We start from the raw sequence: 13,506 nt of genomic DNA, 5'->3' as shown, positions 1-13,506 counted from the left end.
TTAGCTAAATTTTTTGTATTATTTCGTTCAGTAAACGTGAGGTTGAAGGAGTTTCTTGGGAATTATAATATAGCTGCCAAGTTTATAGCATCGAATATTCTTTATTATCTTGCCCTCTGCTGTGTTATGCGTCTAAAAACTCAGCAAAACAGTGCTTATTTAACTACACTTTTGTTACTCATAGTTGAAAAGCAACTTGAATTATCTACGCGATAATTTATGTGCTTAGGTATTTTCCATGAAACTACCAGTCTTTTATTTTTGGCGTAGTAACTTATATTAGGGGGTAAAGCACATAAATTTCTAGGGTTCTTGGGTTCAAATTAATTTCAGCTTATATATAATTCCGTAAGACCAACGGTATTTACTTGATAAATTGCATGGATAGCATCTAATCATGAGAAATGCATAAGTCGCGTCAGAAACGTATGTTTCTATACTATGCTATACTATGTTATTGGTGTGTCTGAACAACCGTGAATGAAAATTTGCGTTTTTCTCTTACAATTGGTGCGATGAACCGTAATTTATCTATGCCCGGCTTTCATCATCTGAAATTATCTTATGGTCTAGTTTTAAATTTTAAAAAATCTTTAAGGTACATAATGATCTCCTATATTTACTGGCCAAGTCATTAGATATCTCTCATGCAGAAATGCCTAAAATTGGAAATGAAATAACTACTTAGTAATTTTCATGACTTTTTCTTATTTATTAATTTTAGTCGTGTGATCTTCACTTCTCAGAGAGTGACATCAGAAAAGAACCTGTGGCCTTGCGGGAGAGGATGGGGAAGATAACTCGTGGTGAATTAGAAGTGTCATAGGAGGAGGGAGCCATTACTTTATTTGAAACTGTCATCTAGAAGCAGGGGCGGATACAGAAAAAACTCAAGGGGGGGGCGCAACATATCTTGAGTTGTCTTTACTTTTATCGTAATAAAAGATCACAGTCAAGTCACAGCCAAAGTATACGAAAATTTTATTTAAAATGATTGTAAACATGTAAAAGATAATGCCACCTTATGATATGAAAAAGTTGCAATTGTGGTTTTGCAATGTTCGGCAATACGGGCGGATCCGCAAGGGGGGGGCGCGCGCCCCCTGCGCCCCCCATCTGTATCCGCCACTGTCTAGAAGACAGAATGTCATAGTGGTTGAAGTGACATAAAGGACTATGGTGGATTTGTTTTTTATAAGTGGTTCATGTGACAATGGACATTCATCTGAAAAACTATTGAAGATAGTTATTGTGGCTTCTGCCAGTGCTCTTTTAAATGATATTTGTTCAAAAGAAAATACCAGTATTTGTTTCACCAAATTAGTTCATCGTAATAAGAGAAAATTGTAGGTATTATTTTGATTGACGAATGGAAATACAAAATATTTGTATTTTACTTCTGTGTTTTTTTCTTTCCTGCCGCCAAAATTCCTTGTGGTGATTACTTCATGCATGTTAAGTAAGATCTGAGGTGTGATTTAAGAGATGTCGTGTTCTTTATACAAAGGTGAATGCTGGTGATGTGGCAGGACTTCCAAATTTTTCATTAGATTGATACATCTACTGAAGTGGGATTGAAACTTTTGCTCATCCCAAATAATATTTAAAATACTTAAGCTCCTGGGACGGGTACGTTTTATTAGCCGAGGCTGGACTATACGTAAATTTTGGCTTGCATTTAGATGCATTCGAGAGTAATAATGGCAGATGTGTCAACGATACCAAATTTCACAAGTAACTATTATTGAAAATCTTATTTCGTCAGGCTCTACGGTAAGGTTTTCATAGCCCATGGGCATATCTAATTTAATGTCAAAATAAAGAAGAATTCACTCTTAAATAATAGATCCATTTGGGACTTTGTGTGAACACCTTTTACTCTGCCAGAAAGAAATTATTTATCCAAGGGAAGTATATGGAATGCAACCAGGTTTAATCAAATACTTGCCATCACCACTTTATGCTATCGAATTTCGAGACGCTTTTATGTTGAATAATAAATGCTCTTTGGATGCAAAGAGCCTTCTCTACATAGTTATTTCAGATTTTAATATTGTTATGTAGTACTTCTAGTTCACAACGACAATTTATGAATTAGTTATAAATAGTTTTTTCTTGAGAACGGCGAAGTTATATGTTACGTGCCATAAGACGTAATATTAACGAATAACTTTGAGATTGAAAAATATTTTTGTTGATGCGTGTCAGTATTTTCTCGGAACCCGCTGACTATTTTCTTATTGACTGAGTAAATTAGGTATCAATTATCTTTTCACTTCGGCGGCTAAACCACCGTCGCAGACAGCACCACAACTACTTCTGTTCTGCCATGCTCTGGCGGTAGCACTTCAATGAGTGACGTCACACGCCTGTGAACGGGCCTTATCTCTAGGTGGCTGTGACTCGGGTCCAATATCTAATATGCTGGGCTTCCATCTTCACTTTAAAAAATCCGCTCTTTATCTCACAACCTTCTTGAACTTCCCTCGCTACGGTAACCAAAACAAACACGTCTGCCGCAAGCGCGCGAGATTGAAATGGAGCCCCCTGATTGGCTGCGACTGCGACTCAGAATAATAGCCGATCGGCTATTCTTCTGAGTCGCTGTCGCAGCGTCGACTGCCTCGCTCTGATTGGTCGACGGGCCAATCGCAGCCAGAGTCGCGGTCGCAGCGGCGGTCACAGTCGCTAGTGTGATACGGCCTTGACAAAATCATAGTAGCGATGTCATATGCCTCATTCACATTACGATGGTTCCAGCCGTCGTCGGAACTATCGTGCATTCACACAACGATGGTTAAAACCTGTGCTGCCCTCTAGTGCTGACATAAAAAGTGCATGGGAAATTGACGGTTAGCAAAGCTGTTGAAGTACGCATGGACAAGATATTACTGTGTTCAACGTGTATTTACCGAATAATTTTTCTTCCGCCCATATTTTTCCTTCCTAGGACAAATCCATGAAATGTCCATGAAAAAAATAGAGCTTCACGAGCTTTTCGCCTTTCTCTTGTCGCTTCCGTTTCCGGTCTCCCAGCGCCTAACCATCGTAAAGTGGCAACGTTCGGAACTACGTCAACTATAGTCAGAACTTGCATTCACACGGCTAGTTCGGTCAACTATCGTTAGGACGACGGTTCGGACGATCGTAATGTGAATGAGGCAATAGAAACTATGCTATGAAGCCCCAATTGTTTGAATCAATTACGAGGCTTGTACCAAATATAAGGTTCCCAATGAGCTACAATGTTGAGCGAAGGTGATAGGCTAAATCCCACAACATTTCCGTGCGCAGTGGTTCGCCTACTCTCCGAGTCCGCCAGTCCGCGATTCACTTTGTCGCTCATTATTGGCTTAGGAATCGTCAACAATGAAAGTGATTATCCCCGTTCCCGACAAGTGAGAGGATTGAGCAGTAATCCGATCATGGCCCTTAGTATATAAGAACCATGAATCCGATTTCTCCTGGCAAGGAAGTTAACGCCATTGGAGATTCATCAGCAACTGACTGAACTTTATGGTGAAGAGTGCATGTCTTTTCAGCACGTCCGCAAATGTTGCAGGGCTTTTGCTGAGGGTCGCACGGAAGTTCACGATGAAGAACGGAGCGGAGAACCGCCGGTTTTGGATTGTCCAGAAGATCAATAGTGAGCTGCTCAAAGATCGGAGGGTCACTGTCCGTGAACTTGTTGAACGCATTCCTGAAGCTTCCCCCGCCAGAACTGAAAGAACTTTTACAGAAACGTTGGGTTATTGCAAGATGTGTGCTTGCTGGGTCCCCCGTATGCTGACGGACACACGCAGCAACGCCTTGACTGTGATTGAAAATTTCTTCAACAATTTTAGGGGGGGAGCAACCAGGAGAAGTTGTTGGCCTCTATCGTCACCGGAGATGAAGCGTGGGTATTGCATTGTATCACTGAAACAAAACTCTTAGGTCGCAAAATAGTATATCGTAAATGTGGGAGGTTTTTGATTAAGGTGTATTCTAGGAATTGATGCCTGGTGGCGAAACGCATCACAGTGCTGTGCGTGCTGCTGAGTATTCTCTGGAAGATTCACGATATCATTTTCAGCGGACCCGGCGTCGTCGCAGCGGCGCAGGCTTGTTATCGGTGTCAGCGTCGTCCCTGCGCCGACGTCGCTGTTGGATGCGGATATTACGACAAAATATGAGACTTGCAACGGATGGAGAGGAAATTGTGGGCGACAAGCAGCAAAGTGTTATCAGTCGAAAAGAGAAGGGAAAGGAACGTCACATGAAATTACGGGCGGGCGGAGTAATAACAGGAATTCCAAATACGGAGTCTAGGAAAGATAAGGAGAAGTCAGAGCGAGTGTTTGGGACAGATACCCACCGGCGAGATATACTTAAGGTAACTTGCGATAAGGACGAGGGTTTTTAGGTATGCAAAGAAGGAGAAGTGAAATAGAAGGGTTTATGAAAGGCATAAAAAGAGAGGTTGGACGAATTCCGAGTTGAGAAATGAATTTTTGGCGGAAGAAAGGTGATTGCAGGTGCGATAAAATATTACAGCCTCCATCAAAGCCTTAAACATCCAACTTAACACTTTAATGAATGAGGGAAACTATTTCCCATCAAATGCAGCATTTGGTATTTTTTCTATTATAATAGAAAATATGAAACTCTTTCTACGTAGCAGATAAGAATTATCAATTATTGGCGAAACAAGTGTTGCCCTGAGGAAACATATCGAAAATGACTATTTTTCAATGTTAGTAATGGTAAATTACAACAAAAGAAACGGTACAAATAATTTAACATCAAATCATATTCTGACCCATGAAATTACCAGGTATTGCTCTAATCTGCGCGGTAACCTAATTCATCCTCCATTAAAACCTTGAACATCCAACCCATCGACTTCATGAATAAAGTAACTATTTCCCATCAAATGCAACATTAGTTGTATTCTCTAGGAATAGAATGCATGAAACACTAAGTAGCGGCAGGTAAGAATTATCAATTATAGGCAGTACAATCGTGTGACCTACGGAATCATAACGTAAAAAATTTCATAAATATTTTTCGATATAAAAATCCAAATTATAGTAAAATAAATCTTAAAGAAATAGTGCAAATAATATAACACCGCAATACAATATGATCTGGGAAATTTATTATTAATTACATTACCACGTTCTTGTCTAATCTGAATCTAGCAGAATTTAAGAAGAATTGTTTTTCGACGCATGTTCATTAAATTGTTCCTCATGAACTAAATGCTGTGTCAATTTTTTTTCTATTTTTAAGTTGATTTAATATCGGCAATAAAGTTTTTTTTTAGATTAATTGTCCTAAATTAACGTATCGTTTCAAAAATAACTAAGCAAATAATTTCTTTGTAGTTGCCCGATTATTGTTGATATCAATTCAAATCTCTTGCTTACTGAAATAAAAATCGATGACAAATCATACGGAAGAAATAATAACTGATAAAGAGGGGAATTCATTTTTACTCACCCTGGTACCCCTCCAGACTCCATGTGGTTGGCCAGGGTGACGTCATCGCTCCAAACGTCGAACTGCCACTTGCGAAGACCCAACACTCCGCAGAGGACGTTACCGGTGTGGATACCGATCCGCATATCCACGTTGAATCCAGTTGCCTCCCGAACGAACCTGAACAATAATGGAACGATAAATTTAAAAAAACAAATGAATGAGAAGCGACGCACTTATAAAATCGTCTTTAATGTTTATTTGAGCCGATTTTTAAAATGTGTTTCGTACAAATGTTGTGTATCTGTAGACCATTTTGGTTGCTTATTGCCAGTTTCAATAATCTTTGACGATATTGAAACAAGCACTTGAAATGTTTCCCGATTATAAAAATTAATAATGAGATAAATATGATATGATTAATTAATAAGGATTAAATTTGTGTAATTATAGATAATTAAATAAACAATAAATTTTTATAAGGTGATTGCTTTTCGGGTTCATTCCGCGTCGAGTCAACGCGGAATAAACCTGAAAAACAATCACCAATCAACTTACCACGGAAGCCTCCGTAATACATTTTTATAAGATTGAAAAATTGCAAGTGTGTATCTCAATATGGAAAAATCACACTCCATCACTCCTATATCTCCGGATTTTAAGCTGCGATAAAATTATTCAGCAAAAATATCTCAAAACTGGAATTGCAAGATAAATCCGATGTAATTTACGGCATGAAATTTTTTAATATAGGTGGATATATCAAATGTGTTTTTGGCATCACAGCTCCTGTGTACATTCTGTTTTCCTTTCAAGGACCTGATCTTTCTCAGTTTCAGAGCTATCCTCAGCTGAAGAGAAGTCTAATGCTTGTGACGGCTGCCGCCTGTCAGGAATGGACAAGTATTAAATCCTAGATCACCAGTGCTATGAGTGAATGAATTATTTTACACGGATAAATATACGAGGGCCGTTTTCTTTCAACTTCAACCGATAGCTCAGCAAAAACGCCATACAAGCAACAGGCGGGTACTACGCGGATAGGGCAACTGCGCATCCTACGTACCACACGCTCCATTCATTTCTCACCCTAATTTGTTAGTTAAAGTTTAGTATCAATCTCATCAACTACACTGCCTCAATTGATTCTTCCGCCAAGTGCGCAGTTGTGCACTGCGGAGTGGCAGCCAGAAAACTCGTCCAATGGCTTCAGCATTGACATGTCTTCACCTATATGCCGATAAAAGAGAATATTTTAATACACTGTGGCTAGGGTGTGAAAAATTACGTCCCTTCCCATTCAAAACAAAAGAAGAGACACTCTGACTTCTGGAAGTGATCTAATTCATGAAAACGACCGTCTCCTCTGCGATGATGCAGCATTTCAATTTGAGCAATTTCAATGCGACATTTTCGATGACCCGCCGTGCAACGCCGACCTAGTTCCGTGTGACTTCCATCTTTAACCCTTAACCAGTTACGTGCAAATCTTGTTACACTACCAGTGACGTGTGGTCTCGGACACCGCAATACAACAAGAATTTGTAAAACGTTACGAAGTCATCTTTATTGTTTAGTTTAATGTTTCCATGACTTCTCAACTATTATAAAACTTACATTTAATATTATGCATTCCAAATACGAACCAATTTTTTTCAGTGAAATTTGCTATTTGAAACAGGATCAAAAAACTTATATCAAAAACACTTGAGCTATTATTTTAATTATGGTACTTTTTTTAATTGAGTACTTAATTATCCACGCTATGCAACTAAAAATGCTTCCTTAAAAATTATTATTATTATTATTATTATTCTTGGAAAATCACTAGGAAAATGTTTTTAACAACTTTTTGATTCATTTCCACCAGCATTACGTTTATTGGATTTCCAATTTAGTGACGTGAGGTCTCACGGACCAATACTCAAATTCAGTTGCAAATTTTCAGAAATAAATAATAAGAACGTTAAATTTTAAGAGTGCCATGTCCTTATTATACAAAGTTATGACGCTCACGAGGTTAATAGATATTTTGAAAGAGCAATTTTGAAATTATTCACTATTTTAAAAACGCAGCGGTCTCTCAGGACGCACGTCACCGGTTAAGGGCTAAGCTGAAATGAAGATGTGGCTTGGAGGAAAACGTTTTCAAACGGGCAAGAATTCTGAGGGTTCAAGGCGAACCCTGCTAAGGGTACAACGCACCGGGGCCGGGAACCAAGCCCGAGGCTTATACGCCAGGACACCCGGGGAGGGGATGGAGAGGAAGGAAAAAGGAAAGAGGCGCCGTCGCGATCCGAGCCCGCCGACGCCTCCAGGGAAAGGAAAGGAATGGAAGGGAGGGAAATAGGGATAAAACACTCCAGCGCTATAGAAGCGAAGGAGGCCCTACCTTTCAAACGGGCAATGAGCTTCAGGACAATGGCAACATTCATTGGACGTCACAGGTGGCAACATTCTATGAAGAAGGTATAGTAAAGCGTGTCCACAGCCAGGACCAATTCCTCGTTCGCCGAGGCGATTATGTCGAAAGCACACCACTAGTGAACTCAACATTTATCTATGAAATAATTTTCAATCAATCATTTCGTCTGCTGTTCATGGCCCATCGGTGCTCGAAAATAAAACGGCCCTCACAATAAATATAGCAATGAACGAGTCCTATCGGCTTTAAAATAATCGTATCATCCCTATATTTATGAATATCATTTTTTATATATATTCAATTAAATTAATGCGATTTCAAAGTGTTATAAATATCTTTTTCCGGCAGTTTTTCCTTTTAAATATTTAGAATAGTATCCAAAATATAGGTTCATCATAAAAGAATGGTGCAGTTTCATTAATCCTCCATTCCATAATAATAATAATTCCATAAATCTCTCACCTTGCGATTTTTACTAGTGGGGGTACACCAAAACCGTTGTGAAACGAGAAAAATTTCTGCCTGATTACCTTGAGAAGGGCACTTCATGTACAGCAGTCCGTCCGTCGGATGGGACGTTGAGCCGTGATCCCCTTTTGGATCCCCTTCGTTAGGAGAAGGCTACTTTCGACGACGGGTTTCTCTATTGTGGAGTGACTAAGGGCGCACATATTTAAATTTATAAACTATGTAAAAAAAACTGTTTGTGATGATAAATTCGTCAAAAAAACTTAACTGCAAGTTATTCTATTTTCATTTGAACCATTTTCAAAAATGCACACTTCTTTTATAGTACCCCTGCACAAATATAGGGCCAGAGAGAAAATACTATTGAATGTATCACTTTTTCATTTATCACCCGCTGTTCTCAGATTTGTTTCCTGAAATTGGCTCAGTTAGAAACACATTCAAAGACAGGATAATAGCACACATGTACGTAATTTCTAATTTACATGCTATTTCCCCGTTTAACTGCCCCACAACCCATCTGCCTTATACTAAAGCTATCCAGACATTCAGTATCATGCATTTATTCTGCCGAGACTCAGCTTAATGGTACGAAATCACGCCAACATTCATCCGGTGATGGCAAATGGAATCCTGGGAATATATGAGTTCCCTTTCAAAAGCTATAAAGCAATATTGATCCATTTCCATGGTTATTTCAACGCTGTGGGAACAATATGCCCAAGAATCTTTCGAAATCCGAAAGATATTTTACCTTTGTGAAATAACAAGAATCACTCAAATAAATCAATTGCGCTTTCGGTATATAAATCCACAAATTAAAGTTCTGTTCTTCACTTAAGTTACATACTATCTAATGGTAGTCCACTTCTTCCCAATCAGCAAGTTAACAATACTATTGTAGTTGCTATAGTGAAAAATGCATATTTCTTGCCTAAGTGTAAGAGGAAACGTAAAGAAAAGCGTGCATGATCGTAGCCACCGTAATCCCAACTTTCTAATAAAATTCGGGTATACACATAGATAATCAATTTCTCACATTTCCCCCGCATTTGTAAGCATTCAATTTAACGGAAATGAAATTTCAAATTGAAATAAACAGAGTGAAAATAAGCTCTAAGGTCTTATTTAACCGATCAATTTCATCATTTTATCTCTGATTCCATCATTTCAATATAGTTCCGATCGGAGCATAACACTATTGTACATGTTTTCTCTGCGTTGCAATCCATTAAACATTAATTTGAAGATAATTGAAAATAATTTTTAAATTACGAGACCGATTTCATAAAGATATGTCAACACATATTCCTAAATTTTCGAGTTTCTTCAAGGATCACTTGCATTCGTTAACACTACCAATTATTTTTTTTCTTGTAGGTCTACACTGCGGTTTTGTCCATTGCTGCTGCTGTGAGAGACTATCGCCATGACAAAACTGAAAGCTCTGAACAGGAAAATTGTAAGGTTGATAACATCAGTTGAGCGTTTAAACCTGTGTCAGTGTATTCTTAATTATAGCGTGGCATAATACGACATGGTATTTTTCTTATACCATCATCATAGCATCGATGTCTAAATCCTAAAAAAATGAAAATAAGAGAAACTGGAATGAGGTGGGGAAACCAGATTTACAATTATCACTTGATCATGATCTACGATATGAAATGATAACGCACACACAAAAATTCCCTTGCCAATTCACTTATTTCCTCTGCCATTTGTACTTACAAGCACACCATTCTACCCACATTTTCTTTTCCTACAAACAACTGTGAACTATTTCGATTTTTTTTCACCCCGACCTACCGTCTCTTTGAATCGAAGACCATCTAAGGCCACCAGGTGTCAGAGATTACCAAAATGTTCAACATCTGGCGCTCCCAGCGAATCAGGGCGCTCTTGCGATTGGGGCAGGATTTCCCTTCCATTTTCTACATCCCCGCACCCTTATCTCCGAGGGACATAAAGGGCGCTGAAGCAACAAGTATTTCCCCCCTCCCTTTTTCTCCTCTGACTCCAAGGATTCCCATAATTCCACTCGATTTCCCTCGGGGACACCCTGCCAACCACCTGAGGCGAAAAGCGTTACACACACACACAGCAAATGAGTTTTCTTCGCCGTTGAGCGCCTCTCTTATTGAACTCATGAGGGCGTTGTAAGGGCTGTATGAGGGCTAAAAGACCAACCAATTACTAAGAGAAACACCCTGAATTTTCGTGCAATTTTCTGTAAGAGTTTACAGTATTTAGATAAAAATTAATAACTTTGAATAAAGGCAAGCAATTATTCCTATCTACATCTACATAATACATACCCCAAAAGCCGCCTCAATAGACCATGCGGCGAAGAATTCCCATACCTATCTATTCGGCAAATATCTCCGTAAATTTAGCGTTTCTGTAGGAACTGGAAATATAGTGGGGTTCTTATATGATTTCTCCATGTTGATCTTAAAGATAACTACTCATTAGGGCGTTCTAAGGGCTGCGTGGGCTAAAATAACAACCGATCACCAAGAGAAACACAAATTAATTTCATATGATTTACCGGACAATTTTACAGTATTTTGAGAAAAAATTAATATCTTCAAACGAAGGGAAGTAAAATAAATTGTAGCTGTAACTAATACTTTTTTCATATTTAAACATTTACCTTCTCTCCGCGTGCTGTTCCAGATCCCCGTTATAAACCGATACAGAAAGCTAATAATGCAAGTCTATAGACATGATAACGACTGCTTAACATAATGACATGACTTAATATTTCCACGATAAACGATCAACACCGTAATTTATACGCATCTATGCATATTTTTGATGCATAGCAATTATTATATGATTTGACAAGCCTTGCGCGAGAATTAAACTGAAGATTTGATTTAGAAAGCCAGTTAGTATGACTTTATTTTCGTATTCACCCACGTTATACTGGTTAGTTGACACATATATTAGCGTGATGCAAATATGATATATTATTTTGAAAAATGTTACTTAAACCTAAGGGCGTACCCAGGACCAAAACTAGAGGGGGGCAAGCCGTGGTCATTCAAGTTGTAACACGGAAAAGGTTATGAAACCAAAATTTCCAGAAATTTATGATAGCGTTTTATTATCTTTTTAAAATTATTTATAACATTTTTTACTCTAATAAAATGTTTTATAGTAACATCACTTTTTTGTACATCAAGAAAATTAGTTCAAAAAAAAGTTTTTGAACTAAATTTACTTTTGTTTCTAGCTGGGGGGGTTGCTGCTCCGCTCTCGATACACTCGTGTTAAAACATCGTCACGAGTTATCTCAGAGCACACAGTACTCGTTGCACAAAATATATGCAGTGAATCACGTAGTCGCGGATTCTCGTAATTAATCTATTATAGTAAAGTGTGATTTTTTTCTTTTGTTGAAAATATTGTTTTGCTGAATTGTTTTCATGCTATTGGCGATCTGCGCAGGATATATTTGTCTGAATTTCTATTTATTTATTAGGTACTTTTCTTCTATTTATGTACCAATGCTGAAAATTTAAAAAGTTGTACATTTATTTTCTGATGGGCCTCAGTGATCACGAAAATAAACGAAATTCTTTTTTTTATTATTATTACAATCACCTAAAAAAAGACGATTAGTAAGGACTTTAGCGTTTGTCTTTGGTACTGTGACTAACTTTGGAATCGATGGAAACATCTCGGCATAGCTCCGAATGTCACTTTGGGGAAGGATGAGAGGATGGAATGGGATGGTATTAAAGAGAAAAATTTAAGAGGGAGACGACTGAGGGTAGGAGAGAAGAACAATTGGGACAAATGGGGTTATGACCCGGCGGAGCCATCCGTTATCGTTCTTGGAGATTCAGATTCAGGGAGTAGGGGAAATCAGCCAAAAAAAAGGTCATCATTGGAAATCAAACGCCCTAACTCACTCAATATAAAATCCCAGATATTTTCCGCCACAGACTGCGGATTGGCAGGGACGCCTCGCCCGATGATGCATGAGCGAGCTATAATTCAGGGTAGAAAAAAATGTTTTCACGGGTTTTACGCCGGGTCGAAATCTCTATAATTGCCAACTTTTCTTTAGATTGCTGAACTTATTGTTAGTGAAATTTCATGGAACAGAACAGAGAAAAGCTGCACAAAGATATCGTGCTCTCTACTTTTTTAATGTCAAAAGTCTACAACACGTGTTAAAAAGTCCTCGCCTGCATATATACGAAGGTTGCAGGTTCAAATCCTGCCTAGATAGTTGGTCTCTGTTCAGGACATGGGTGTTTTTTTCTGTGCATTGTTAACGTTTGAAAAGACCGTTTATGTGCTGCTCACGGGCAAGATTTCCATGAGTAAATAAAAATAAATGCGCTTTTTAACTCTATTTTGTAATTAAAAATCATGAATCATTGAAGAAAACGACTTGGGATGAATGGATGGATCATGAATAAAATAAGGAGAGGAGAATCAAACTCCAAAAAAGATAGAATGGCTATTAACCCATTCGTGACTGTGCGGGTAACTCAGCTAACCCAAATCATATTAATGTTGTATAATTTTTTTTATTTTTTATTTTGTCGCTTTGATATTTTTGTATTTGTGCTCAACCTCGTTGTCATTATTTAGGCGTTGAATGTTTTTTTACATTTAAATTGTTCAATCTTTCGAACTATAATTTTCATTGGTGGTGTAACTGAGTTACTCTACACAACCTTTGGCCGGAAGAAAGAAAGACTTGTTTGTTCTAAAAGTTTATTCTAAACTTGTTTGCTCAGGGATAAAAGTTGAATGCAATAAACTTTATTATATTATAACTTCAATAACGCCAATGTTCTACATGATGGAAACTTTTGTATTTGTTTTTTTTTTATTGGATTTTAGTCAATGCACAGTTACAATAGCAAAATATGAAAGATTCATGCCATTTCACACAAAATCAATAGAGAAACCTAAATGTAGCCCACAAATTATTTAATTATCCAAAACTTATATATAGGTATAATATCAATATTATGGTATAATATCAATATTAGGTATAATATAAGGTATAATATCAATATTAGGTATATCAAGAAAGAGCCCAGGTGTTGAATAACAGGAAAGACAAAAATGGTTCATATAATTTATGAATTATAAATGGGGTACCTGAGATACACAGTCGT

At 37.8% G+C, this 13,506-nt stretch overlaps 1 protein-coding gene across 3 annotated transcripts in view; it reads right to left on the bottom strand.

Moving 5' to 3' along the window:
* LOC124163423 (adenylate cyclase type 2-like) overlaps positions 1-13,506 on the bottom strand; it is a 579,364-nt gene that overhangs the window by 142,859 nt on the left and 422,999 nt on the right. For all 3 annotated transcript variants that reach the window (XM_046540331.1, XM_046540332.1, XM_046540333.1), the window contains one exon: positions 5,485-5,643. In XM_046540331.1, the coding sequence (XP_046396287.1) occupies positions 5,485-5,643 (159 nt within the window). The remainder of the gene's footprint in view (positions 1-5,484; positions 5,644-13,506) is intronic.

Source organism: Ischnura elegans, chromosome 8 (assembly GCF_921293095.1).
Source record: "Ischnura elegans chromosome 8, ioIscEleg1.1, whole genome shotgun sequence".
Classification (NCBI taxonomy): Eukaryota; Metazoa; Arthropoda; class Insecta; order Odonata; family Coenagrionidae; genus Ischnura; species Ischnura elegans.
The sequence above is the reverse complement of the archived record's forward strand: the minus strand, read 5'-3'. Positions and strand labels throughout refer to the sequence as shown.